Genomic DNA, 26629 nt, shown 5'->3' on the forward strand with positions numbered 1-26629 from the left:
TTTCGAACACCCAAATTTGTAGCTTTACACCCTTCTGGGAAAAAGGGTGTTGAAATAATGAACACCCTTTATGAAGGGTGTTGAGGTGGCAGGGAAGATTTGTGTGGTATTTAATAAAATTCTATAAGTTACGGATCAGAAAAACTACCCCGTAATTGAAAAGGTTTTGCAAATCCGCGTGTTGATTTGTATATTCTCGTAGTAAAATCCATACTTCCAAAATTAGCGCTAAAATATCAGTTTTTTGCGACAAGCCCACCGACTCCATCTGGGGGCTTTCCTCTGCTGGGTATAAAAGCAAGAACAGCACATGTATTGCTAAGTAAGTATGCACTCCCTGTACCGCTTGCATCCCGTGTTCCAACTGTAACTTGTACGTATTGGCTGTTTGTGTTGAATGCTGCGCGCTCCGCCGTTTGACATTGCCTCTGCGCATGCCATCACCTGAAAAAAAGGGTGTGAGACTCAACACCCTGTTTTTAGGGTGTTGAGCACCCTCAACACTCTTTTTTACAGGTGTTGAGCTCAACACCCTGTTTTTATCCATACACCTTTTTTTGTCAAAACACCTTTTAAAGGTGTTAGCCATGGGACAAGATTTTCACACCCTTTTCGGCCAAAAAGGGTGTAAAAAAGTTTAGTGTGTGTTTCAATGACCTACCGCAACCTCCCCTTTTCTTTCCGAGGTTTTCTTGGCTGCCAACCCTTAATTCTCTGTTATTTCTACGAGCCCCTCATTTCCTATTCTGATTCGCTACATGCATAGCGAGGGCCCCTGTTCTGGCAGTTTTGGTGCCATAAGGAGCTTAAGAGGGCTTAACGCTGGTTGACCACTCTCGACATGTCGTAGACACTCGAGTCACGGCCCGGGGGTTAAAAAGAAGGTCCCCTTCACCCCGAGTAGCCCGAGTGGCGCTGGCCACCACCCCCAAGCGCAGGTAACAAAAATACCTTAACATAAATACCCCAGAAAATGGAGGGGAAAATGGCCCCGCCGGTAGCGTAGTGGTCATCGCACCAGGCCGGTATTCTGGAGGTCGTGGGTTCGGATCCCACCGGCGGGCATTTTTTCTCCAGTTTCTTTCTTTCTTTCCAAAGTCTTTATCTGTTTCAATGACCTACCACATCCTCCCCTTCCCCTTCCGAGGTTTTCTTGACTGCCAACGCTTATTTCTGTCTTATTTCAACGAGCCCACCCTCATTTCCTATATATATATATATATATATATATATATATATATATATATATATATATATATATATATATATATATATATATATATATAGTGTAAATGTACTTCCATTACTCGCCTAAGGGAAAAAACTTCAAATAAGAGGAAGCCGCGTAGCAATTCTTATGCATTAGTACACGATTCTCCGTCGCGACAATTCGCTTGCGGCCGCGGAGGACGTCAACGAGATCGCGAGATCATCTCGGAAAATGTAAACGGTGTCACAAGTGCAGCGCTGCGCGCGTGAAATAATAGAAAGGACGATTGCGAGCACGTGAGGCCCGTTGGTCTAGGGGTATGATTCTCGCTTTGGGTGCGAGAGGTCCCGGGTTCAAATCCCGGACGGGCCCTACTTTTTTTTCGTTTTCGTGATTCTTTGAGCTGGTTCGAGGAGTGCGATTGAGAACACATGAGGCCCGTTGGTTTAGGGCCGTGTTAAACTTCAGTCGGTGACTGGGCACCGGCCGATTATATTGGCCAATGTAGACTATAAATTCCTATGAAGACCTTAGCGCAGCGATTGCACAGTGTTATAACAAGTTTAGTATGGCTGCATGACACCCGTGGCATTAAGAGGAGGAGCATAGCAACAAATTTTCGTGTTGCGCGCAGTGTGCTAGAGTGTTGTGGTATGTTTTTTAAAAGGGTCGCTATGCTTCAAATTGATTTCTAGAAAGCGATCGACCGAGTGTGCCATGATATTCTTTTTGTATTCTGGAGTATTTAATTGTTGGGGATGTTATCATGCAGGCACTGCGTATGGAGTACTCTCAATGCTGTACGCAATTGATAATCAACAATAATACCACGGAAACTATTCCTGCACTGTCTTCTGTGCGACAAGGTTGTCCAGCATTTCCTCTTGTGTTTGTAATTTATTTGGAATCTTTTTGTTTAAGAATAACTAATGACAATGGAGTACGTGGTTTTTATTTCCACACAATGAAGTGAAGTCACTAACATACGCCGATGATGTGGCGGTTTTTTGTGAAAACGAGGAGAGTGTGAGTACACCCATGTCAATAACAAAGTAGTATTGTAGTGTTACTAACAGCTGTGTTAATTGGGCCAAGTGTGTGGGCTTTTTTTTCACGGGGAGTGGGAATCAACACCATCTGTGTTTGAGAACGTGTCTTGGTCGCGTACACCAGCGCGTTATCTCGGAGTTCCCTTGGATAGCTATCAGGAAAGCGGCGAGTACTGGGAATCCGAGACGGCGAAGCTGCGCGAAAAAAAAAAAAAAAAAAACGAAATAGAGCGGTCGCGCATTTTCTGCTTTCGCACGTGCCACAGTATTGAATTGAATTGAATGACATTAATTACGATGGGGGAGGCCACATGGCCATTTCTTTCGGTAAGGCGCCCATTTCCTGGCCCATCCCCTGAGTGGGTACGCGCCATTTCACTGGAACCACCACCACCACCACCACATGTACCGGGGGTACGCGACACAAGACGCTCTGCAGAAGGCGACGGCCAAGGTGGCTAAAATGTCACACACCGAATTTGCCAACTTACCCATGGAGATTCTCATCGTCCAAAACAAGCCCTACATGATCACCACAAACATCGACGTCGTCGACGGGCTTGTCAACGGAGCGGTGGGAAGTCTCAAGCTTTGCGAGTGAGGAGTGGTGGTCTTGACGCGGCGGCGCCCGGTTCCGATCCCACGACTCTCTGGCCGCGACGGGAGGTACGTGGCGCTCTTCCCACTGCGCTACAAACCGAGACGCGAGCATGGTTACGAACGCGCATTATGTCCTTCACTCATTCAGATGGTGCGCACCGTCAAGAAGACCTATAACAACGTGTGGAGTCTTTATATGATGTGTGGGCGAATGTTTCAAGGTTTTACCGATAAGCATTTAAGCTTCGCCCCTCTGATCATCATTCACTTCGTGGAGATGGCGAGATTTTTTTTTTTTGGGGGGGGGGACGTCTTACAAAGAACGCTAAAGAAAGACCTGCCAATATCAGCGCATGGCATTCGGTTCCTTCCTGTTGACGGCGAAGATGATGTCCAATATCATGGCGCTGGGGTTACATGCCATTCGGAGGTCCAGAATGGCTGTACGACACGCGGACCCCAATGGGCTTACGGTGAGCAAATATTTTGCACAAAATGTTAAGCTACTGAAGTGTTCGAGTTAAAGGACCCCGAACTTGAATGGCTACCTGTTTTTGGAAGAGTTATGTACTGTAATGCAGAATATTGGCAATGTTCTCCGGAAGCATTAGGACCATTGCCAATCCTCTGCGGGTGATGTGCGCCACCATAGCATCATCGGTAACAGAAGCGGAATTTGGAAGTCGCGCCGTCATCGCCTGGAGCGACGGGGTTCCCTCGCACTGCCTGCTTCTCCCAGCGTCGACTGTGCTCGGACTGTGCTGGGACTGTGCCCTCCTTATCTTTCGCCTGCACAGCAACCTTTTTCAATAAACCTCATTTCAGTATATTTGATGTTTATTTTAGGTCCTTCCGTCAGCCGAAGTTTGGCAGGCGGTTTTTAATTTATCCGTCATTTGTATTCTGTTTGTGTAAAAGGTAATTAAAGAAGAAAGAATCCCGTTGGTATAGTGGTATGATACTCGCATTCGGTGCGAGGGCTCCCGGGTTCAAATCCAGGACAGTCCGACTTTTTTTTGTTTGTCTTCGTTATTTTTTGAGCCGGTTGGAGGAGTAAGATTGAGAGCACGTGAAGCATGTTGGTCTATGGGTATGGTTCTCGCTTTGGGTGCGAGAAATCCCCGGTTCATGTCCCGGAGGGGCCCCGCTTCTTTTTTTTTTTTTCGTGCTTTTTGAGCTGGTTGGAGCAGTACGATTGAGAACACGTGAGGTGGTCAATCTCCCTATCATAAATTTCACAAACGCTCTCCGGCTTTGTTCGCAATACTCCTTGACTGGCTTGCACTTACTTGGCGAAGCACGCTGACCCTTTCCTCGCGTGTTACCCGAAAGATTTTTATGTTTAAGTGAAACACCACGTTCTGTTGCACTCTGGAACCACTGTAATCAATCCGTACGACACTGTATGCATATTTGTAAATAAAGTTACTGTTACCAAGAAATAAAGGCCCGTTGGTCTAGGGGTATGATTCTCGCTTTGGGTGCGAGAGGTCCCGGGTTTTTTGTTTTCGCGTTTTTTTCAGCCTGTTCGAGGAGTACGCGAGTCGTTAACTGGTAGGGTATTCTCGTTCTGAAAAGACTGAGCCTGCCGAAGAGAGTGGAGCATTTTAATGAGCAGGAGATATCGCGAGTTGGTAGGTGTGCATTTGAAAACCCACGAAAACTCTTCTTGTCCTGTCGCCTCTCGTTCCTTTTTGCTCTTCACAAGATAGATGAGGTATTTACATTGAAGCTTCTTGAACGGCCTTCAAAACGACTTCCTAAACGGTACGTATGAAACGCCAGTAGCCCCAATAGGAAAATGTGGGCCTGGTCGCACAAAAACGACCATTTTGATTCTTGTGCCCCGTAGATTTACATGGCATTATAGCCGCAATTCTTGCCTAAAGCTGTTCGTTCCATCATTTTATATTTAAAAAATGAAGATCTTTAAGAATACGTGAGCATCTCGCCCCTCTCGCTCGTGAACTTGAGGCTTTGCCCAATCCTCCCCCCTTGTCCGATAGCCTCAGAAGACCGCAACGCGGCGTTTCTCGCGCGTCCCTTGCACACCGTACAGATCGTGCCCAGAGCTCTCCAACCGTCTCAGTGGTAACATGGGCTGTCTGACCCTTCTTTTGCTGCCCACCAGTGCCGGCATTTCGTCGCCGCCATTCCCATTCCTCCGTCTTTTGGTCACCTCCTCTTCCCGCTTTGGCTTCAGACTAGATTCTACAATGCCTACAAGTGGTAGCGGGGGTCACAAGACCTGTCGAGGCAGAAGCAGCTGGTAAGTCACGCTTCGAGTTGTCTCTGTGGCGACCTGGCCACTGTTACGAAGGAGAGAGGGAGACAAAGAAAGAGACAACTTTATTGTTTGCCCAGGATGGGGTGATGGGTGGAGTAGGCTGGTGATCTTTTCCCTCCCTCTTCAGCCATCCGCCAGGAGGCTCTGCTCTTTGGCGGTGTCCTCGGCCATCCGGGCAGCCCAAAACTGAGACTCGGCGTCCGAGCTGCGCAGTACCGTCTCTCACTTCTCCGGTGTAATTATCATGTTTCTTGCTGACCTGCAGCACATGCTCTGTCCTTCCTTACTATCATTACCACTCTTGAATGTAGCCCTCTTCACGCGCTCTGACCACTCTATCGTTCTGCGGCCTTCTATCACTGGTTGTGTTGACCTAAAGGGACGCAAAAATGAACAGATGGACGTGAAATTTTTGCCGACGTGCCCCAGCTATTGCTCACGCAATAAAATTAAACATGGCATGATTGCATGCGTTCAAATGTAATGTAGGCCTTCCCGTCACATGCGTTTCGTCATAGACCGATTCGTAACAGGTCCCTTGTGGGCCCGTTACGAATCGGCCTGTTGCGTGCGGCGTTTAGTCTGATACCGAGCGGAGGCATTGGCAAATATGATAACTGTCCTCCTCCCTTTCTCGGCTGGTGAAATCAAGATATGGCAGCACAACAGCCGCGACAGCGGCATCACATCAGGGAGGAACGTTGCGCCGATCATAACTCTCTTGCATGCGTAATCATGCGAACTATCGAGAATTAAAATTTGGAGTCGGATATATCAGAGCAGACACACGTCAGAAAAATTCTTCTAATACTGTGTAGAAACACGACTGCCTTTATGTTTTAAATACAAACATACCAACTTACTGCAATCAACAAAAAGTTCATTATTCAATTTTAGTAATTCGATAGACAGCGATAATTATTCTCTCACTTTAGGTCCCCCTGGCTACATAACTTAATTGCACAGGTGGTCTTCACGTGCCTCCCAGTGCCTAATTTTGACAAAACCACGAAGCTTAATTTTGAACACCCGGTATATATATAGGTAAACTTTCAGGCACAAAGTAACGAAAAACGCATCCAAGAGTGTTGATACGCCAAAACACAACAGGAAGACTATATTCCGAGAGAATACAGCTATCTGCCTGCCCTTTTGAAGTTATACAGTAGAGGCAAATAGTTCATTAAACCGCGTATGTCGGCCACGCTTCATAATTACGCTTGAAGGCCTCGATTGATACTATAGTCAGCTTCTCAAGCAAGCCACAGACAAACAGCAAGAAACACAAATATTCACTTCACCTTTGTGCAATACTAAAGAAGAGCGAAGGGTGGCTTCTAAACCAGTACAGTCAGGGAGCAAATCAATGGTAAGAGTTCGAGTGCGCGGGGGAATACGCAAGTGATTTATACACAACTGAACTGTGAAGCAGGTCTTTTCAATTTACAAATGTGCCACATCACTTTCTTTAAGACAGTTCATCAATGCGTGGCACAGTCGCACTTAAACAGGGTTGCATATCAGCAGCCACATTCAACCTGCTTACATACTATTTGCTTTTCAAGGGCGAAAGCCTGGAAAGAGTACGTTGCAGAAAACTATAACAGAAGTTTTACAGCCATCCCAACGAGACAAGGTAGATTTGTGCAGTTCGACGAAATCGCCTTAGCATCACAGTGGAAAACTGTGCCTTAATTCCTGCGTTTTCCTGGAGCTCCATGAACTCATTTTTAGCCTCGACACGTTCATGTACACATCAATTTACGTCAACTTCATAAGAAGCCACCAGCCACATGTATAAGGCAGATTCTGGGAAGTAGCCTTCGATGCGGTTATTTAGTGTGGTCACATGGGACATGATTCTGGATCTGTCACCCACAGATACTGGACTACGAGATCCCCATAAATTACCCCTGCTACACCAGCTCAATTAATTTCCAACTTTTTTACAAAATTCCCTCCCCGGTTGCGGGCGAAATGGAAAAGAGGTTGACTAAATGATCGCGTGCGGATTACAGCGAAACTGAGGATAAGTCACGGCCGGATCGAACTCTGATGGGCGAGCGAGTCGTCATCATCGTCCTCATCAGCCTGCCCAGGTCCGCTGCCGGAAAAAGGCCTCTCCCATTGACCTCCAACCGCTCCTGTCCTGCACTAATCGAGTCCACTGTTTACCCCCGAAATTCCGTATTTCACCCCTCCATCGTGTTCTTTGCCTTCCCCTTCTTCTAGACCTATTTATTTATTTATTTATTTATTTATTTATTTATTTATTTATTTATTTATTTATTATACCTCAAATGCCCAAGTACGGGGTGTTACATGATGGGTGGGCTGTGGTACAAATTTCTTTCGATGTGGGCTTTGAACAGAACCGGGTTTGAGTGGTGCACGACGTCGGGTGGAAGATCATTCCAATCCTTTGGTGTTTGAACAAAAAACGAGCGAAGGTGGCAGTTGTGCGGGCATGCGCAGGATAAACAGTGTTGCGGTGGCTAGTACGAGAAGAGATTCGATGTACGGGCATGATACTGGATGCGTCAGACGATGAATGAAAGAATTTGTGAATAGGGCTTAGTCTGGCGGCCTTGCGTCGCAATTCTAGATTCTGAAGTTGGGCTTGGCTTTTCAGATTAGTGACACTTGAGTGATATGAATAATCAGAGTAATTAAACCTTGCTGCCCTATTCTGAATAGATTCCAACATTTTAGATAGATTATATTGGTGCGGGTCCCAGACGGCGCAAGCGTATTCGAGTTTCGGGCGTACTAATGTTAGGTAGGCTAAACGTTTTACAGGAGGAGGGACAAGGCGTAAGTTTCGTCTGAGGTAGCAAAGAACTTTATTTGCTTCGTTACAGATATTTATTATGTGGGGTGTCCAATTAAGATCGGGAGTTATGTTTATACCTAAATACCTATAGGAGTCCACGGGGGATAACTTATAACGGTAACGATAAAGGATAACGGGGGATAACTATCTCTTGGTATCCACTCTGTTACACTATAGTTGTCCACCGGATGTCGGTTCGTCTCACTACATGGCCACCCCAAGTCCATTTCTTTTTCTTTATTTGAACTATGATATTGTCAACTCTAGTTTGTTCTCTGATCCAGGTAGCTCGTTTCTTGTCCCGGAGTGTTATTCCTAACATTATTCGTTCCTCCTTAAATATTATCACTTTATAATGTTCAAATTTTAGTCATAAATTAAAAATAACAAGTAATGTTATAAAACATTTAAGTTATTGTCAAATTATACTCTATTTTTATAACACTATAAAAATTATAATCTACGCGTCTGATATCTTTTGGCCTCTGCAGACACTTTTTGCATTCTTTGCTGCCTCAGAATGGAACGAAAATTCTTTCTTTTGCCAATAAAGTGCGATAGAATCGGCTGTTTTCCTTTACTACCCTCATCGTGTAGTCCGCCATCGAGAGACCTATCAAGGTATTTAAATCTAACCGCACAAACCAGTTTGATTTCTACTCCGTACTGCGGAGACTAAGCGAAGCTATGCGCTCATAAAGCTTACCTTGCACATCCCTTCATGGCGCCACAATCCCGAGCCTAGCGGCTGCCTTGAATTGCGACCTGTTACTCCCGTTATTAATTAATTAATAACGGAAGTAATAACTTCCGATAAATTAACGTTCCTTCTACTTCTCTATCTCATCTACCTTTTATGGCTCCTTTGTGGGTGCACTGCGTGCATTCATATCTTCCTTAGAATGGAAAGAAAACTATTCCATGTTTCGATTAACTGCGACTGGATCGGCTATTCACCGATCGTCCGTCCACTCATCGTGTACTCCGCCACTAAGAGACCCATACAGCACGGCGGTTTCAATCTAACCGTGCCCACCTGTTTGATTTCTGCTCCGTACTGCGGAGACTGAGAGAAGCTGTGCGGTCATGAAGTTTACCTTTCACATCCCGTCGTGGCGCCACATACCCGTTCTGCGCGGCTGACCTGAATTGCGACCTGTTACTTCCGTTATCGCAGCTAAAACGACATTTCTTGGAATTTTTACACCGGTAGGGCTGTCGTTTCTGGGCATACATTAATCAATCGATCCAGTGATACGCGAGACAGCGACAACTTAAGAAAAAAAAAGCAAAAAAAAAACGTCGACCGGCGAGTGTTGAATGCGGCCGCAGCGACGCTCGCCGACGGCTGGGGGTCGTGGCGAGCCCCTGTAATCCAGCTTCTGGGAGGCCGGTTCTAGAGGACGAGCTGAGGCCGGGGGTCCTGTGCCGCGGTTGGCCATGTTGACGGGACGTCCGCGCTAAGCGGGGCGTCGATATGGTGACCCCGGGGGAGCTCGGGGCGGCCAGGTCGCCTAAGGAGGAGCGAACCGGCCCAGGGCGGAGACGCAGCAGGCAAAAGCTCCCGCGTCTCGCAGTAGCGGGATGGCGCCCCGGAATGGGCGCCGCGGTGTAGCCCGGATGTCAACCTCGGACCTAGATCTTTTTTGGCTTTTCTTTTTTGTAGGCCCCGGTGTAGAATTCATGGATGGCCCGGGCCTCCATATATACCTTTCATGTATGCCTTTGTTTGTCTAATTTTTCCCAGAACACCGAATTTTCTTTTTTTTTTTGCTAATGCTTCCTTACAAGACCAATTGAAATACACGCTAAGTGCCTTGAGTTATTGTTCTTGTAATAAAAGAAAGCAAAAAAAAAAAAAACGTCGACCGGCGAGTGTTGAATGCGGCCGCTGCGACGCTCGCCGACGGCTGGGGGTCGTGGCGAGCCCCTGTAATCCAGCTTCTGGGAGGCCGGGTCTAGAGGACGAGCTGAGGCCGGGGGTCCTGTGCCGCGGTTGGCCATGTTGACGGGACGTCCGCGCTAAGCGGGGCGTCGATATGGTGACCCCGGGGGAGCTCGGGGCGGCCAGGTCGCCTAAGGAGGAGCGAACCGGCCCAGGGCGGAGACGCAGCAGGCAAAAGCTCCCGCGTCTCGTAGTAGCGGGATAGCGCCCCGGAATGGGCGCCGCGGTGCAGCCCGGATGTCAGTCTCGAACCTAGATCTTTTTTGGCTTTTCTTTTTTGTAGGCCCCGGTGTAGAATTCGTGGATGGCCCGGGCCTCCATATATACCTTTCATGTATGCCTTTGTTTGTCTAATTTTTCCCAGAACACCGAATTTTCTTTTTTTTTGCTAATGCTTCCTTACAAGACCAATTGAAATACACGCTAAGTGCCTTGAGTTATTGTTCTTGTAATAAAAGAAAGCAAAAAAAAAAAACGTCGACCGGCGAGTGTTGAATGCGGCCGCTGCGACACTCGCCGACGGCTGGGGGTCGTGGCGAGCCCCCGTAATCCAGCTTCTGGGAGGCCGGGTCTAGAGGACGAGCTGCGGCCGGGGGTCCTGTGCCGCGGTTGGCCATGTTGACGGGACGTCCGCGCTAAGCGGGGCGTCGATATGGTGACCCCGGGGGAGCTCGGGGCGGCCAGGTCGCCTAAGGAGGAGCGAACCGGCCCAGGGCGGAGACGCAGCAGGCAAAAGCTCCCGCGTCTCGTAGTAGCGGGATAGCGCCCCGGAATGGGCGCCGCGGTGCAGCCCGGATGTCAGTCTCGGACCTAGATCTTTTTTGGCTTTTCTTTTTTGTAGGCCCCGGTGTAGAATTCGTGGATGGCCCGGGCCTCCATATTTACCTTTCATGTATGCCTTTGTTTGTCTAATTTTTCCCAGAACACCGAATTTTCTTTTTTTTTTGTTAATGCTTCCTTACAAGGCAGATTGAAATACACGCTAAGTGCCTTGATTTATTATTCTTCTAATAAAAGAAAGCAAAAAAAACCATCGACCGACGAGTGTTGAATGCGGCCGCTGCGACGCTCGCGATGGCTGGGGGTCGTGGCGAGCCCCTGTAATCCAGCTTCTGGGAGGCCGGGTCTAGAGGACGAGCTGAGGCCGGGGGTCCTGTGCCGCGGTTGGCCATGTTGACGGGACGTCCGCGCTAAGCGGGGCGTCGATATGGTGACCCCGGGGGAGCTCGGGGCGGCCAGGTCGCCTAAGGAGGAGCGAACCGGCCCAGGGCGGAGACGCAGCAGGCAAAAGCTCCCGCGTCTCGTAGTAGCGGGATAGCGCCCCGGAATGGGCGCCGCGGTGCAGCCCGGATGTCAGTCTCGGACCTAGATCTTTTTTGGCTTTTCTTTTTTGTAGGCCCCGGTGTAGAATTCGTGGATGGCCCGGGCCTCCATATTTACCTTTCATGTATGCCTTTGTTTGTCTAATTTTTCCCAGAACACCGAATTTTCTTTTTTTTTTTGTTAATGCTTCCTTACAAGGCAGATTGAAATACACGCTAAGTGCCTTGATTTATTATTCTTCTAATAAAAGAAAGCAAAAAAAACCATCGACCGACGAGTGTTGAATGCGGCCGCTGCGACGCTCGCGATGGCTGGGGGTCGTGGCGAGCCCCTGTAATCCAGCTTCTGGGAGGCCGGGTCTAGAGGACGAGCTGAGGCCGGGGGTCCTGTGCCGCGGTTGGCCATGTTGACGGGACGTCCGCGCTAAGCGGGGCGTCGATATGGTGACCCCGGGGGAGCTCGGGGCGGCCAGGTCGCCTAAGGAGGAGCGAACCGGCCCAGGGCGGAGACGCAGCAGGCAAAAGCTCCCGCGTCTCGCAGTAGCGGGATAGCGCCCCGGAATGGGCGCCGCGGTGCAGCCCGGATGTCAGTCTCGGACCTAGATCTTTTTTGGCTTTTCTTTTTTGTAGGCCCCGGTGTAGAATTCGTGGATGGCCCGGGCCTCCATATTTACCTTTCATGTATGCCTTTGTTTGTCTAATTTTTCCCAGAACACCGAATTTTCTTTTTTTTTTGTTAATGCTTCCTTACAAGGCAGATTGAAATACACGCTAAGTGCCTTGATTTATTATTCTTCTAATAAAAGAAAGCAAAAAAAACCATCGACCGACGAGTGTTGAATGCGGCCGCTGCGACGCTCGCGATGGCTGGGGGTCGTGGCGAGCCCCTGTAATCCAGCTTCTGGGAGGCCGGGTCTAGAGGACGAGCTGAGGCCGGGGGTTCTGTGCCGCGGTTGGCCATGTTGACGGGACGTCCGCGCTAAGCGGGGCGTCGATATGGTGACCCCGGGGGAGCTCGGGGCGGCCAGGTCGCCTAAGGAGGAGTGAACCGGCCCAGGGCGGAGACGCAGCAGGCAAAAGCTCCCGCGTCTCGCAGTAGCGGGATGGCGCCCCGGAATGGGCGCCGCGGTGCAGCCCGGATGTCACTCTCGGACCTAGATCTTTTTGCTAATTTTTTTTTTTCGGGGCGTGGTGGGTAATTCGTGACTGGGGCCTCGATATATCCTTTTTTCTGGGCTTTGCTTTTTGGGGTTATTCCCCGGGGCACCTCCATTTGTTGTCAATGTTCGTTGCTCAGGAGGATTTCAATACACGATCATTATCTGGATTTCCTGTACGTAATGAAAGAAAGGGAAAAAAATCACATCCTCCCAATTTTAGCGATCAGAAAGTTCGCGTTATAAGTTCCCGTCCTGGCACGACATTCCCGAGCCACGCGGCCGACTTGAATTGCTACATGTTACTCCCGTTATCGCCGATAAAACGATATTTTTGGCAGCCCTTACACCGGTATCGCTTAAGCTGCCGAACAAGAATTAATACTTCATTCAATCCGCGATAAGCGAGACGGCGACAACTGAAGAGACAAAAAGTGAAACAGAAACGCCGACGGGTGTGTGTAGAAACCCGCCGCTGCGACGTTCACTGACGGATGCGGCGAGCCCCTGATGGTCGCATGATGTCGCGGATTGGATTTCCGCGACAACGGCACTTCCTTTCTTTCAGGCACGGAAGAAACCTCAGAACAGGTTTCAGGGGATCGTAGGCTGTGTGAATTTTTCCGCAGCCTCGCGCTTCATAGCCAACTTCGGCTCGTAAAACCGTCCTTTGTTTTTAAAGGCGATAAGTCTGTCTGTCTGTCTGTCTGTCTGTCTGTCTGTCTGTCTGTCTGTCTGTCTGTCTGTCTGTCTGTCTTTCTGTCTGTCTGTCTGTCTGTCCGTCCATTCATAACAGACTAAAACATAACAAATCAGAGGGGCACAAAATCATGAACTACAGTATTTAACCATACCTCTTATCTATTGATGGCTCTCCATGCACATTTCCCTCGGAATATGCCTTACAGACAGGGAACATAAGGAGCCAGTTATGTCATAAAAATATATATATAAAAGGTAACATTTACACCTTGCACAATCACTCAAAAACACAGCACATGAGACTGCTTTTAAGAAATAGTTTGCATAGCTGTAGCATACGTGTCTTAGAAGGGTTAGGGAAACATAATCACCTTTTCATCTTAACAAGTATTACACCTTAGAGATAAACAGTTTCTCAGAGCAAACAGAAATTTAAGATACCTGCAGCATGCAATATGCCAGCGCTCCAATCACAGTCACGAGAAATACCAGTCAAGTTCTCAACTGTTCAAGTTCAAATCAAATAGAATCATTTATTAAATTTCAAGGTCAACGTGTTCTCGCTAATAGAAGCCGGTTACTTGACCCCGTTATTCTCTAGTCTGTATCTCTGGCATCATTACGAGTGGTGCGTTTCCGAGAGCCTTCCCATCCCCAGGTCCTCGGGTCCTCTCCACGTGCATGTCCGGAGAGGATCAGCGCTCACCACAAACGTATAAAGGGACGCCTCCAAACTAGGGGTGGGCGATTGATCGATAACCTTCCAATAATCGATTAATGCTTTAGTCGCGATTAATTTTTTTAACCGCTTAATCAGATGAACTCATGTGAGAAAACTGAAACAAGAGTGCCCTGTGGAAATTGTGCACAAGCGTGTCGAGGATCATATTCGTGTTTAAATTACCCGCCTGACGTGACAGCAGGAAACGACGCTAGTATGTTCAGAGATGATAGTGACTAAAACCGAAATCTTAAAGCCAAAACAGACAAGAAAGTGGCTACGCTTGATACAAATTTACACGGTACAAAAATTGGCGAGTGGACACTCGCATTATTTGGCCTCTGTATAAACTAACTCTTTACTAAGTAAACAGCGGTTAACTGGCTTCCCTGCAATTACGGCGAGTGCCGATGTTTTTAATTCTATATAAGTGTCAGTGACGATCGCGGCGATATGCGTCACTCCCGAATCAGCGCCATGATGATGCCCTGCTCACTTCATTTGGAATGTCTGCGAACAGGCGAATATCACATTTATCTTATTATTATTATTATTATTATTATTATTATTATTATTATTGACCACCAGCTCTATATAGAGTCGTTAGAGGCTTCTGCGTCTCAGAAACCGGCTGACTTCTGGAGGTATGTACGCGGCCGTTCTAAGGCGTCTAAAGAACACATTAGTCTGATTAATTCCGATGGGGAACAGGTTGAGGATGTCGCCACGAGCTTTGCTCAGTACTTTCATTCTGTCTTTCAACTGCCAGATGGTCCCGACGAACGCCTATCGTTTAATAATATGTCTAATTTTAGTACACTTATGTTCGATGAAAAACTTGTCAATGATAGCCTTAAACGGATGAAACCGTCATTTTCCTGTGGTGCAGACGGAATTCCAGCAGCCCTCATGAAGGCTTACGGCAACATTTTTGTGCCTGTCTTAACTTCCGTTTATAATAACTGTTTGCTTTTCGGTAAATTTCCTCGTGCATGGAAGATTGCTCGAATTTTTCCAATATTTAAGTCTGGTGATAAGTCAGCCGTTACCAACTATCGCCCAATCTCACTCCTTTGTGTCGCCTCAAAACTCTTTGAGTCAGCTCTGCACAACATTCTTGCTGCCTGCGTCAAGAACGTTCTGATACCAAATCAGCACGGCTTTTTCTCGGGTCGATCGACGGTTACAAATCTTGCAAGCTTCATGACTCAGGCTTCGGCTGCTGTTTGTGAAAACGGCCAGTTGGATGTAATTTATTTTGACCTCAGTAAGGCGTTTGATGTAGTGAACCATAAATTATTAATTAACAAGCTTACTATCTCCGGTGTTGATGCAAGTCTTGTTGCCTTGTTGTCCAACTATCTCCTTGACCGGTCCTTTTACGTAGATGTAAACTTCAAAAGGTCTAGTGTTTACACTGCAACGAGTGGTGTACCTCAGGGTTCTGTGCTGGGTCCACTATTGTTTTCTATCTTTATCAATGATGTGTCAACAGTGTTAACAAAATCTTCATTTCTTCTCTATGCTGATGATGTCAAACTATTTAGGCACATTAGCAGTTTTCAGGACTGCTGTGCCTTGCAGAGGGATGTGTCGGAATTATCGGTCTGGTGCAGCAAAAACTGTCTAATTTTAAATCCAGCTAAAACAAAGGTTGTCACGTACAGCCGGAAAACCCATCGTCTACTGTTTTCCTACAGTATAGCGGGAGCTCCGTTGCAAAGGGTTGAGGAGATTAGGGACCTCGGGGTTCTTTTCGACAGTACCCTCTCTTTTTCTTCTCATATTAGGCTCATCACCCGGCGAGCACTCCGAAGTCTTGGAAATGTGTGTCGGATTACAAAGGAATTCTCTTCTCCAGATCCATTTCTAATGCTATACAATGCAATATGTATCCCCCAGTTAGAATATGCTTCTGTTGCCTGGAACGGCATCTCCAAATCTAGTAGTGAATTAATAGAACGTGTGCAGAAGAAGTTTTTATCCATACTTAAGCACCGTCATCACAATCACAGTTCGGGTCCTGATTCTGACTTACCCATAGTTCCTTCCATTCCTTCGTTGACCTGCAGACGTATGCGTGCAGACCTTACATTTCTTCACAAAATTGTTCATGGTGACCTTTCTTGCGCAGACCTGCTTAACTGTTTAGAGTTTAGTGTTCCACAGAGGCCCACCAGGTCGCATCGCCCTTTCTTGACCGCTGCGCGCAACTCCAATCATTCTCCTGTGCGCAGAATACAGAATTGCTACAACCGCTTCTCTGAACGCCTTGACATCTTTCAAAGCTCCTTTACAATTTACCGTACTGCTTTGTTGAACACAGTATGTTAAACATCTATAATATATCTGGCGTTCGTTTTTCTTTTTTTTATTGCTGAAATTTGGTTTCTCTGTGGTTCTGTTTAACCACTATAGTTGCCTGTTTTTGAAACTGTTTACTTATCATGGTTGTCTTATCATTTGACTCTATACTTTGTCATTGTTCTTGTCGTCTTACTGTTAAACTTTGTTCTCTGCTTGTTGTGTATTCATTACAATAAGCTCAAAGGCATCTTCTTTTTCTTTTTTACCTGTACCCAGGCTCCGCCTGTGCTTTATTTCTGTAATTTTCGCTACTTCAATTTGTGTGTGTTGTCGCTTGTTTATTTCTTTCAATATGTTTCTTGTATTTTGTTTTCATGTAACTATCCGTGCGCCAGCACCCAGGCCTCTGGCTGTTCCTGGGCACGTAAATAAACATGATTGATTGATTGATTATTATTATTATTATTATTATTATTATTATTATTATTATTATTATTATTATTATTATTATTATTATTAATATTCTTAAAATAATATTTTTGGTGATTTTTCTTCACAAACCAACCCAACCGATTAATCGGATTAAAGTTTTTAACCGACGACCAATCCTACTTCAAACTGATCCTGACGCCGCTCCTAGGCTTAATACGTTTTTCTACGCTGACGATAACTACACCGCGACATCCAAGTAGGCTGTTCTCTGAAAGAGAAATCTTCCCAAATGAAAGCATGAATAGCCTCACAACGCACTGGGCTCGTTTTTTGGATGCGTAAAAGTTGGCACAACGTAGATGCAGTGCACGTAAACCAACGCGAGGTAATAATGCGGAGTCTCCTTATTTGTCATCTCTTCTCGCCTCTATTATGCGCTCATGTTTCGCCTCAAAGTTACAGAACGTACGGCCAGTGTTATCACAATGAAAGCTAGTCTTCATTTACCCGGTCTTTAACTGCGCCGTAAAATTTCTCGCCTTTGCCTTTTCTATAAGATTTTCCATTGTATTCCCTCCCTCAGCAACATTCTCTTGCAGCGCCCACCACACCTATCATCTCGCAAAGATAATCAGTTCAAAGTAGGCGTTCCCAGCGCCCGCACCAATTTGTATTTCGAATCATTCATTCCGAAGACTGCAAGCGAGTGGAATCATCTTCCAGCCTCTGTTGCCGCTATCACTGACGTCACATTGTTTAAAAATGCGCTTGCAATATAACTACGCGGTTTTTTCAGTTTTTGTTCGGTTATTGCGTGTGTGCCTTTCATTGACGCAACCGTGCTGAGTATTGATATTTTTTGTGAATCTGCCGTTGTAGCTGCCCTGTATCTTGCTTATTTTTGCAGTCTTATTATAGTTCATTCACTTTTCAGGCTGCCACTGAATGTTTGTATTTCTTATATGCTGCTTTTTGAACTCCCCAAACTTTGTACACCTGCTCCTCTCTGTAATGCTTCAGACCTCATAGTATACAAATAAATAAATAAGTATATAAATAACTAACTAACGAACTAAATAAATAAATAAATAAACGTTTCCTCTAAGTCCAAAAAAATAAATTGGAATACGTTCTCTAAAACAATTTGACCGGTATATATTTTTCACTCATTGAAGGCCCTATTGAATTATTTTCACAGCTATATATATAGCGTCCCCATACATGAACTCGACTCCGAAATTGTGCCGCCCCGAAAACACAAACACCAACAAAAATTTCTTCCGGGGATATCCCAATATAAGTTGAGGGCTTGCGAAAGTATGTAAGGTGCCATTTAGGTAATGATAGGGTAACCTATTTATTTTTAAATATTTTTTTCTGAATTACTCAATGCCCTACGGCCGGAATGGTACTACGCCTTATATAAAGTTAAATCATCCAGTCAACATAAATAGGCTGACGATGAGGAAAAAGATGATGATGATTGTTATGTCTTCCGTCGTATTTTCTGCACTCACCTTACCACGACGCCGTTGTCTGTGAGGTGGTTTTTTTTTTTTTTTTTCACTACGACGTGCACGTGATGATTCACGGCACTCGGGAGGAGTTGTTACTGCACATGGTTTGTTCATCGGCCCCACTTCTACCCGTACCTCACTTCTATGCAGGTATACGCATAGCCGTCAGCGCACGGCGGGCGCCGGCAAATGCAACGAAACGTCGCGTACAGAATCCATTTCATTTGCGAGAACCAATATGTAGGTCAAACTAGTAGGTGCATAAATATACGGCTGAGAGAGCACATGCCCAGCTTGAAAGGACGGCCGTTCACACATCTGACAACGCATTGTGCGCGCTGCACAATAGCAAGAGCTAGCCGTTGTTTGCCCCAACGACCACACTATTCAGTCACCGTGATCAACTATATATATACCAGGGAAATAATAGAGGCATGGCGGATGTCTAAAATAAAGAGAGCATGCGTGAGCCATCCACCTGGTGCCTCATCAGAAAAGGAAATTCAGATGCTAAACAATATGCGACAGTGTATTGTGTTTATAAGGGAATATGTACATATCTGCTCATGTGTTGTACGGGTTGTTACTGAGGATATAAATGTGGTGTGTTACGAATAAAAAATCTCCGCTGGTCCATGTTTTTCTTTCGTTGTGTTGTCGTTTAGAGCGCGCGAAGTTACCGCCATGAATGCTAACCAACCTGCCCGCATTCCCGTGTTATTGAACTTCGAAGCGGCAGCCTCGAAGCACTGCATGTCTGCAGTTGGAGTCATGAATCATGCCTTTTGAGATCTGCCTGATGCATTTAGTTTGCGGCTGGAACCCCCGGGAGGAATTTCACCAACCAATTTGCAAGAGCTGGGCTGTTAACTTCGATCATTCGTCTTCACAGGACAGCCCTTACCTCGTTTCTTCTGCGCCTGCCGAATCCCGTAGGTGAAGTTCACAAGCAGCAACACGATGTTTGACGCGATCAGCGACCCCGCAAGATGCAGGTGATGATAGCGCGACCAGGAGACAAGTTCAAGGCCAGCGAAGGGACGCTCTACGCTGCCGGGGTTCATTTTTATGAGGCGGCACAGGCATATCCTTTCTTTTTATGCGCATTTGCTAGCCCGAAATGCTTGAAAAGGGATTTTTTCTCTTTGAGTATCCGCGTATTCTAACATATGCGTTCCGATTACTGGTAACTTTGACTGCGAAAAGTAAAACAACCCAAGCCGCCACTGACGTTGATGGGAGTGGGTATAAAAGAAACGCGAGCACCGTGTGCCGGCTATCATTTCTCTTGAGGACGCTACAGCGACCGCCGAGACGTTCAACCATGATTGCGGTACGTATTTGCTTCACTATCCGAGCTCTCGTCGATGTTGCATCTGGGTATTCCCGCCTGAAATCATTCAGGTATTAATCTCTATGTATATATATATATATATATATATATATATATATATATATATATATATATATATATATATATATATATATATATATATATATATATATATATATATAGACAAAAATAAGGGTTGGCAGTCACGAATGTCTCAAAAAGCAAAGGGTAGAATGCGGTAGGTCATTGACACAGATGAAGAATTTTTAAAGACAGAAAGCGGAGAAAAAATGCCCGCCGGGTGGGATCCGAACCCACGACCTCCAGAATGCGCGTCTGGCGCGATCACCACAACGCTACCTGCAGGGATGTTTCCCCTCCACTTTCTCGCGTTAAAGGAAGCTCACACCAACGCACGGCATCGCGCTTCTCCTCCCCTCTACGATCGATTTCGTCGCCTGCGTCGGCGGCGGCAGAGACGGAGGAAAAGTGAAATCGTCTAACACCGGGTTTGAGCTTCCTTTCATTTTATATAAAAAAACAAAAGTTTCCACTCGTGCTTCACCAATACAACTCAACCAACCACCGTTCATGAATCATGCATTTATTTAACCATACCAGAAACATCTTTTTTTTTTTCTCTAAGGCTAATGCGCCTACATTTTTCGCATTTTCTGAAACTATATCTTGTTCAAGCATTCCACGTTTTGTTTCATTACACATGTACAGTGATGATTCTTCTTGTAGTAGACCTGTTTATTTCACGCGTATGATCTGGAATATTTTTATGAAAATGTGACGGCTGCTGCCATGTGTTCGGGGAGGGGGGAGGGGGCCTGCGGCCTTGTCAAGCTGGCATCACGCCAGCTTTTTCTGCAGGTCTCCTGCATCATGTATCCTTGATGCCAAATAAAGTCATTATTATTATTATTATTATTATCTCATTGAAGTAATAAAGGGTGTGGTTAAGTGCATCTCACTTCTCTTCAGTTTCCCTCTTTGCCGCGCCACGTGTGTGAATTTAAATGTCGTCGCATGGGCAATCGTTGCGAGTGTCGTTTACAGCTTCGCTTTCCAAGCACCTTCACTGGCTGGATTGGCGCGGATTTTTTTCACTTTTTTTACTTTTGCTCTACGTGTTTGACTGTGCTTCCCTTTAGATATATTTTGTGTATACAATTCGCTTGTATGTCTTTTTTCACCTTTGTTGCTTTTTCTCCCTTTCGTATCGTCTCCTTTATTTTGCGGCGTGTTCTTAGCCAATTCCCCTGAGTTGTTTCTGTTGCGCTATTTGATTCAATATGCATATCAAGTCGTAAAAACATGACCAAAACGCATGTACCCGCACGGTGCGATTCGGTAGTCACCTTACTGTTCTTGATAGCTGTTTGGACAACATAGTCGTGTTTGTCCTTTCTCTTGTCAGGATCAAGAGGCCATGACACTTTATGGTCGATAAATGAAAAAAAAAATCTTAATTTTCCTTGTTATGCATTTTATTGAGCAATCGTTAGACACAAAAACCTGTTCGGCAACTTCACAGACATAAGATTATTTAAGCCTTTCTGAACCCATTCTCATAGTCTTGGGGTAGTAATTTCGGAAATAACGTGTTATTTACCCTTTACACAAGAAAACAAATGTAATCTCGAAACTTTACGTCTCAAACCCATTTCATTTGAGATGTACTGCTATGAAATAAGATATTAAGCATTCAACCTCTTTTACGGCAACTTTTTGAAATGCTCATGCCTGTTTGGAACGATTTTCAAAAGTAATTTAACCACGAAAAATGCCATTTCGTAGCTTTATGCCAGTCAAAGATAGTGAATAATTTGTTGCAGTAATGTTAACTCTAAAACTTTCGAGGGCTGAAATCTCCAAAATGCATATTTTTTTTATATTTTTTGATAAATTTGAAGACGCAAACGTGTTTCGATATCCTTATGTGTCCAGGAGACAATAAAGGGACTCTGCAACACTCACTCTGAATGTGTTCACTCTTTCCTTCGCGTCCGGAAGCATTGTGATAGCTATAGTTTTCGCCAGCACGGAGTGGCACTGCTTGATTTGGTCTATGCAGAAGATGCGCCTTGCGTTTCTGCTTTGGTTTTGGGGCTTTTTTTAATAAGCGGCTATCGAATGCGTTTATTGTTGCATCTGAAAAGAGGCTGGCTCATGGCATCAACGCCGCTGTAATGACGTCATTCGAGCGCTCGAAGAACGCCAAAAAGAGAATCTTCTTAAGCAAGTTGACAAGTTATCTGGGCATTAGAGCAGTAATCTTTGGCTAATTTTTGTCTCGTCCTCCAATTTTTGTTGTGTCCTGATTTATGTCTGGTCATCTCTGTCTTCGTCCTCGTATTTTCCGAAAACTTACTCCTTCGTACGTGATAACTATATAGCTTTAGCAATGCTCCCAGACGCGAAGGAAAGAGTGAAAGCGTTTATCGGAAGTGTTGTAGAGTCTCTTTAACGGTTGTTTTAAGCCTTTTTTCATAACCTCATAGTAAAATTCACAAAATATAACCAGCTAGGTTACATTTGAGGGCTCTTGAGGATGGGGAGAGATTTTTCTCTCTATCTCTTTTCTCTCCCCCTCCATGCTCTGTATCCCCGCAAATGTAAGGAAAGAACGCGTCGTTTAGATTTTAAGCCTCTATGCATAACGCAGGATGGACTGAGAGAGATAATCAGCCACTACAGTAGTTTGGTTGGTCTGGCGGTCTTCTTCCTGCAACTTGTCTTTCTACGTATACATTCTCTTCCCATGGATAGGTCGGATCAAATGTAGATTACAACTCTTTCCGGAGTTTGTCGTGCACACTGGCATGTTTCTTGCTTAGCAATTCTAAGCGGCGAACAGGACTCAAGCAATCAGGCGCCTGTGAGGTACTATCTTGAGACGTACTATCTGTGTCGCAGAGAATCCGCAGCCGTTGCTTTATACACACCCATAGCCCGACCGTACCGTTGCGCACGCAGATCGTGTTCCTGCTTGCCGCTCTGGTGGCCACTGCGTGTGGCGGCTTCGTGCCCACGTACGGCAGCTACGTGCCCGCCCCGGTGTACGCGGGCGCCGTGGTCCACCACACTCCGGTCACGCCCACCGTGCACAACGTGGCCACGCCCTTCGGCTACCGCACCACGGGCGTCAGCTACAGCCACCGGTACGACGCGCACCCGCTGCGCCTCCGCTACGCCTACGGCCTCAGCCCCTACGGGCTCAACTACGGATACGGCCTGGACGCCTTCGGGTACCGCACGCTCCTCAAGAAGTGGTGAGTGGCGATCGTGCAGCAATGCGCCAGGCTTAAAGGATACATTCAAAGGAAGCGGACTTGGCTGCAACCGGCCGAGACATTTCAAGGAGAAAGTGCACACAGTTTGGAGCAAAGCTAGCGGAGGAGTGCATGACCACGCGACTCCTTTAAAGGTTGAATTGTCGCCTCTTTCTCCCTCAGGGGCGTTGTACAACAGACCACGAAACATGACATACTAGCCAGCAAAAAGTGAGACGGGATAAGGAAAATCAATAGAGTCTCCCTTTTCGCTAGCCAAGTTTCCATTTTCAACTAAGCAACCAGCCCGATCAGGGCCGTAGCCAGAAATTTTTCTCCAGGGGGAGGTGGGAGTATAAGCAGTTATGAGTTATGGGAAGGGAAAAATTTGCCAAAAGGAGCCCGAGCATTCGCTCACATGCTGCCTGGAAAAAAAATCCGAGAGAGGCTTTCGAACCTCCTCCCTTCCCCCCCTCCTGTCTACGTCCCTGAGCGCCACTCTCAACCTCAACATGCTCAGAGATGTTCAGTGGATGAATTCACACCTTTTGTAGAAACAATTTCTAGAAAAACAAAATTGTCTGGCGTGGCCCTGCACTTTTTTTCTTGAAAAACTGTGTGTGGCGGCAATGTCCCATCACTTACGCATTTTATTTTATTTGCAGAACAATCAACAACTTCCACAAACGAGGACCCTGAATCGAACTTTTTTCCCAACCCTGCTCCACGAAATTTCACGGTGACCCTATTTGGCGGTTTCCTTTGTTGACGGCAGCAGACAAAATAAAAGATGAAGAATACCAAGTAGTCTGTGCTGCTCAATTTGGCTCTTCCTCGTCGTTCTCGGTATCTGAGCCTCGCAGAGTCGCCTTTGTTAATTTCCTCTTGTGCTTCTCGATGGGACTTGATATATTCAGTCGCAATTCTGTGCAACAGCGATCGCTCTGATGCGGTGAACTTTCCTCCCTTTTATCTCCAGCGTTGGCTGTCCTCACCACCGCTGTCTTCTGGACTTCCTCCGGGAAGCGGGGGCCAACTTGTACCTGTAAGACTTTATGCTAAAGGGCATACCATCGCAATTAAAAGAAACTTTATCGTACTTCTATAGAACGCAAGCACTCGTCTTCCTAAAATGTGGGTAGTTTCATTGGTAATTGTAACATTAAGAGTAATTATAATAACAGATGAGATTCCCATCTGCTTTAGATCAAATCTGTGAAGCTTGAACTTTCATTTAAAATAAATGTTTAAACATTTATTTTAAATGAACATTTAAAAACAATGCACGTTAGCAAGGTTACATCCGAAAACTATGCTTTCTTTGTAAAGCATTGCACGGACAAAGCTTGTCGGGCTACTCAGGAGGCACCATGTACGCAGAATTTTGAGGGAGCTGAGGTGATAGTTGGAGTAAAAGAGGCTGCAGAGGAAATCGGCAGCCAATTACCGTACGGACCGCTGCTTGGGCACTTCACAGTAGAGAACCCGAATCACACAGAGAAACATCGAGACAGATTAACACGCAACAAGAAAGGAGCATGGTGATGAAAATGAGAGGGCACAACTTGACACGTGTGTCTGCGCATGTCTGTGCTGTCTGTACTGCGCTGGATCTGAAGCGTCCACCTCAGCGGCAGCTGGTCACCCACGGAAGTACGCCTCAGAAGAAGACGCAAGGGAACACAAAAGGGCTCCAAGGCGAACACAAAGCAGGAGATCGCTGCAGTGAAAACTGCCACCAACCTACATGTCACCGCAGCCATTAGGACGCTAGCATTACAAGCCACACATACGTACTTCTGATGACGAAGACAATGCAACAACATAAGAGGACAAATCACGACAAACTGACCATTACACATCGTGGATTGCATAGCTATAAAATTGGCTGCGTGTATATCTGCTTGCTTGGCTGTGAATGTCGGCGCTAGACGATGGTCCTCTGCCGCCTCAGCCACGCAACTGCTGCTTTCTCTCCCTCTCACCACCCTCATGCTCTTCCCTTCCCCACGCGCTCCTCCCATGACGAGTGCAGTAGACGTCTGCTGCCTTCAATTTTTCCGCCTTCACATCCCTCACACGCCATCTGCATGTTGGAACAGCGCGTGTCTTCTTCTCTATCTTTTATTTTTGTCCTGCTTGGAACAGGACGAGCTCGAGTTTGAGGTCTTTTTTTTTTTTTTTTCTGTGCGCTTATATCTCTCCTCTATTCACCACCGCTTTTAACCCGTAACTTTTTTTTTTATATTTTCTGTCCTAAAAACCGGTATTTTCGGTTATGTATCTAAATTTTGCCTGAAACAGGCATGATGAATTTGCGCTGAATAATTAGGACATCTATGAACCATGCCAATACGTTTAGTAGTTTGGAATGGTACTGCTTATATGCCCCGTGATTCCTATTTACCCCGCAGCTGATTCTAGGCCCATAAAAACAGACACACAAAATGTTGCATTCGTATGACCCCATATGAACTGCCGTCTTTCAAATAAAAGTGAATGCTTTTGCATACCCTGGTCTCTGAACTGCCTCCCCAAATGTTTCTTGATGGGTCATTTAGATGCGATTCCAAGAAGATATATTAGTAGGTGTGAACGTCGTTCCTTACTGCGCTCAGAATTCTGACCCCATGTTTGGCCGCGGCGCTATATCAAGAAATTAAACAAGCTTGAAGCAACTTACATGACAGTTCATTAAACCAATTATACATCGTCTTCCAACTTGTATGTCATGCGACTAAAATGTAGGAAAATGGGGACAGTGTAGAAACAAATTCTGAAAGCTGAACAATTTGCTTTCTACAGCAACCTCAATCCAAAAATTTGCACTGTTGTGCTCCAAGTTAAAATTCTAGAAATAAAGAATTTCATAGAACGCCGGAATGCAATTTTTTGTCAAAAATTTTGATCCACACAATTTTTGAAATGGGCCAGATTCATGCTGCCGTCATGGACTAAGTGTCGCGGCGCTCTCATGCTCGTGCTAAGGCTGTATATGCACGCATGACGTTGGGAAGAAAATGGTCGTAAGCTGAAATTTCATTTCCCTTAAATAGGGCGCAAAAAAAAATAAACACTTAAGGGTGCTTGAAGTAAAAACCGTAGCTTTCATTGACTAAAATTTGAGGACGTTTAAGACCGTATTTCACAAGTGGTTCGACTACTGGAATACTACAGTTTCTTTCACGGGTTTTGTTCTTATTTCTCGCTTTTTTACACCCAGAAAATCAGGTGAAGAGTGTCATATGATTTAGGTCAGGCCTCTGAAGAGTAGCCCTTCCCTCTTCGCATAAGTTTCATGGTTCCACAAGCGCCATCACGTATACTTCTGACGCAAGAAAAGTCCACTTCGTAACCCCTCACGGACGTTCATCCTTCAGGGCAATCACAACACTGTCAAGTCTCTCGCGAGATGGGGAAAGGTATGCGCACCAATGTTGCACTGGTATGCTGTTGCTGGCCTCCCATGTAGAGTTACGATGAGTAAAAAAAATGGCATACTTTCGGCTTCCTGAAGGCGATATGAACACCAATTGGGCCCTTCCTTCGTTGCGACTGTGTTGAAGCATTGAGGGTGCAAGATTGCCGCACTGCCAAACGGCGAAGGCCCACACCCTGAACGTGCATCTTTGTTTGCTTAAAAATTTGCTTAATTTGCTTAAAAGCTATTTGCTTATAAAGCTAAAAGCATAAAAGCTATAATTTGCTTAAAAATCTATCACACGTGGAGACATACCTGACAAGTACTATCTTGGTTCAGCAATGGACAAAAAAGCAGAAGTGGTTCACTGGCTAAGCAACGCGGCATTGGGCTAAGCCGCTAGAAAGGATGCACAGTCGGTCGCCTTCTCAGGCGGCCGTTTTTCCGGATGTAGGCGAAAAATAAAAATGCCTGTGTCGATATTGTGATGTTCGTCAAACATTCCCAGGCAG

General features: G+C 45.9%; 1 protein-coding gene and 1 non-coding gene across 2 annotated transcripts; both read left to right on the forward strand.

The window, feature by feature from the left end:
* Positions 1–1510: 1510 nt before the first annotated feature.
* On the forward strand, positions 1511–1582 carry Trnap-ugg (transfer RNA proline (anticodon UGG)). Its single transcript has one exon. It is a non-coding gene; the product is annotated as a tRNA-Pro (tRNA).
* Positions 1583–19406: 17824 nt separating this feature from the next.
* Positions 19407–23492, forward strand: LOC144159060 (uncharacterized). The gene is made up of 3 exons (XM_077690321.1): positions 19407–19415; positions 22341–22696; positions 23362–23492. Coding segments are annotated over exons 1-3 (366 nt in total). The 3' UTR covers positions 23363–23492.
* Positions 23493–26629: the final 3137 nt, after the last annotated feature.

The sequence above is a fragment of the Haemaphysalis longicornis genome, unplaced genomic scaffold (genome assembly GCF_048455015.1).
Source record: "Haemaphysalis longicornis isolate Haplotype H1 unplaced genomic scaffold, Haemaphysalis longicornis Haplotype H1 scaffold_1, whole genome shotgun sequence".
In the NCBI taxonomy this organism is placed as follows: Eukaryota; Metazoa; Arthropoda; class Arachnida; order Ixodida; family Ixodidae; genus Haemaphysalis; species Haemaphysalis longicornis.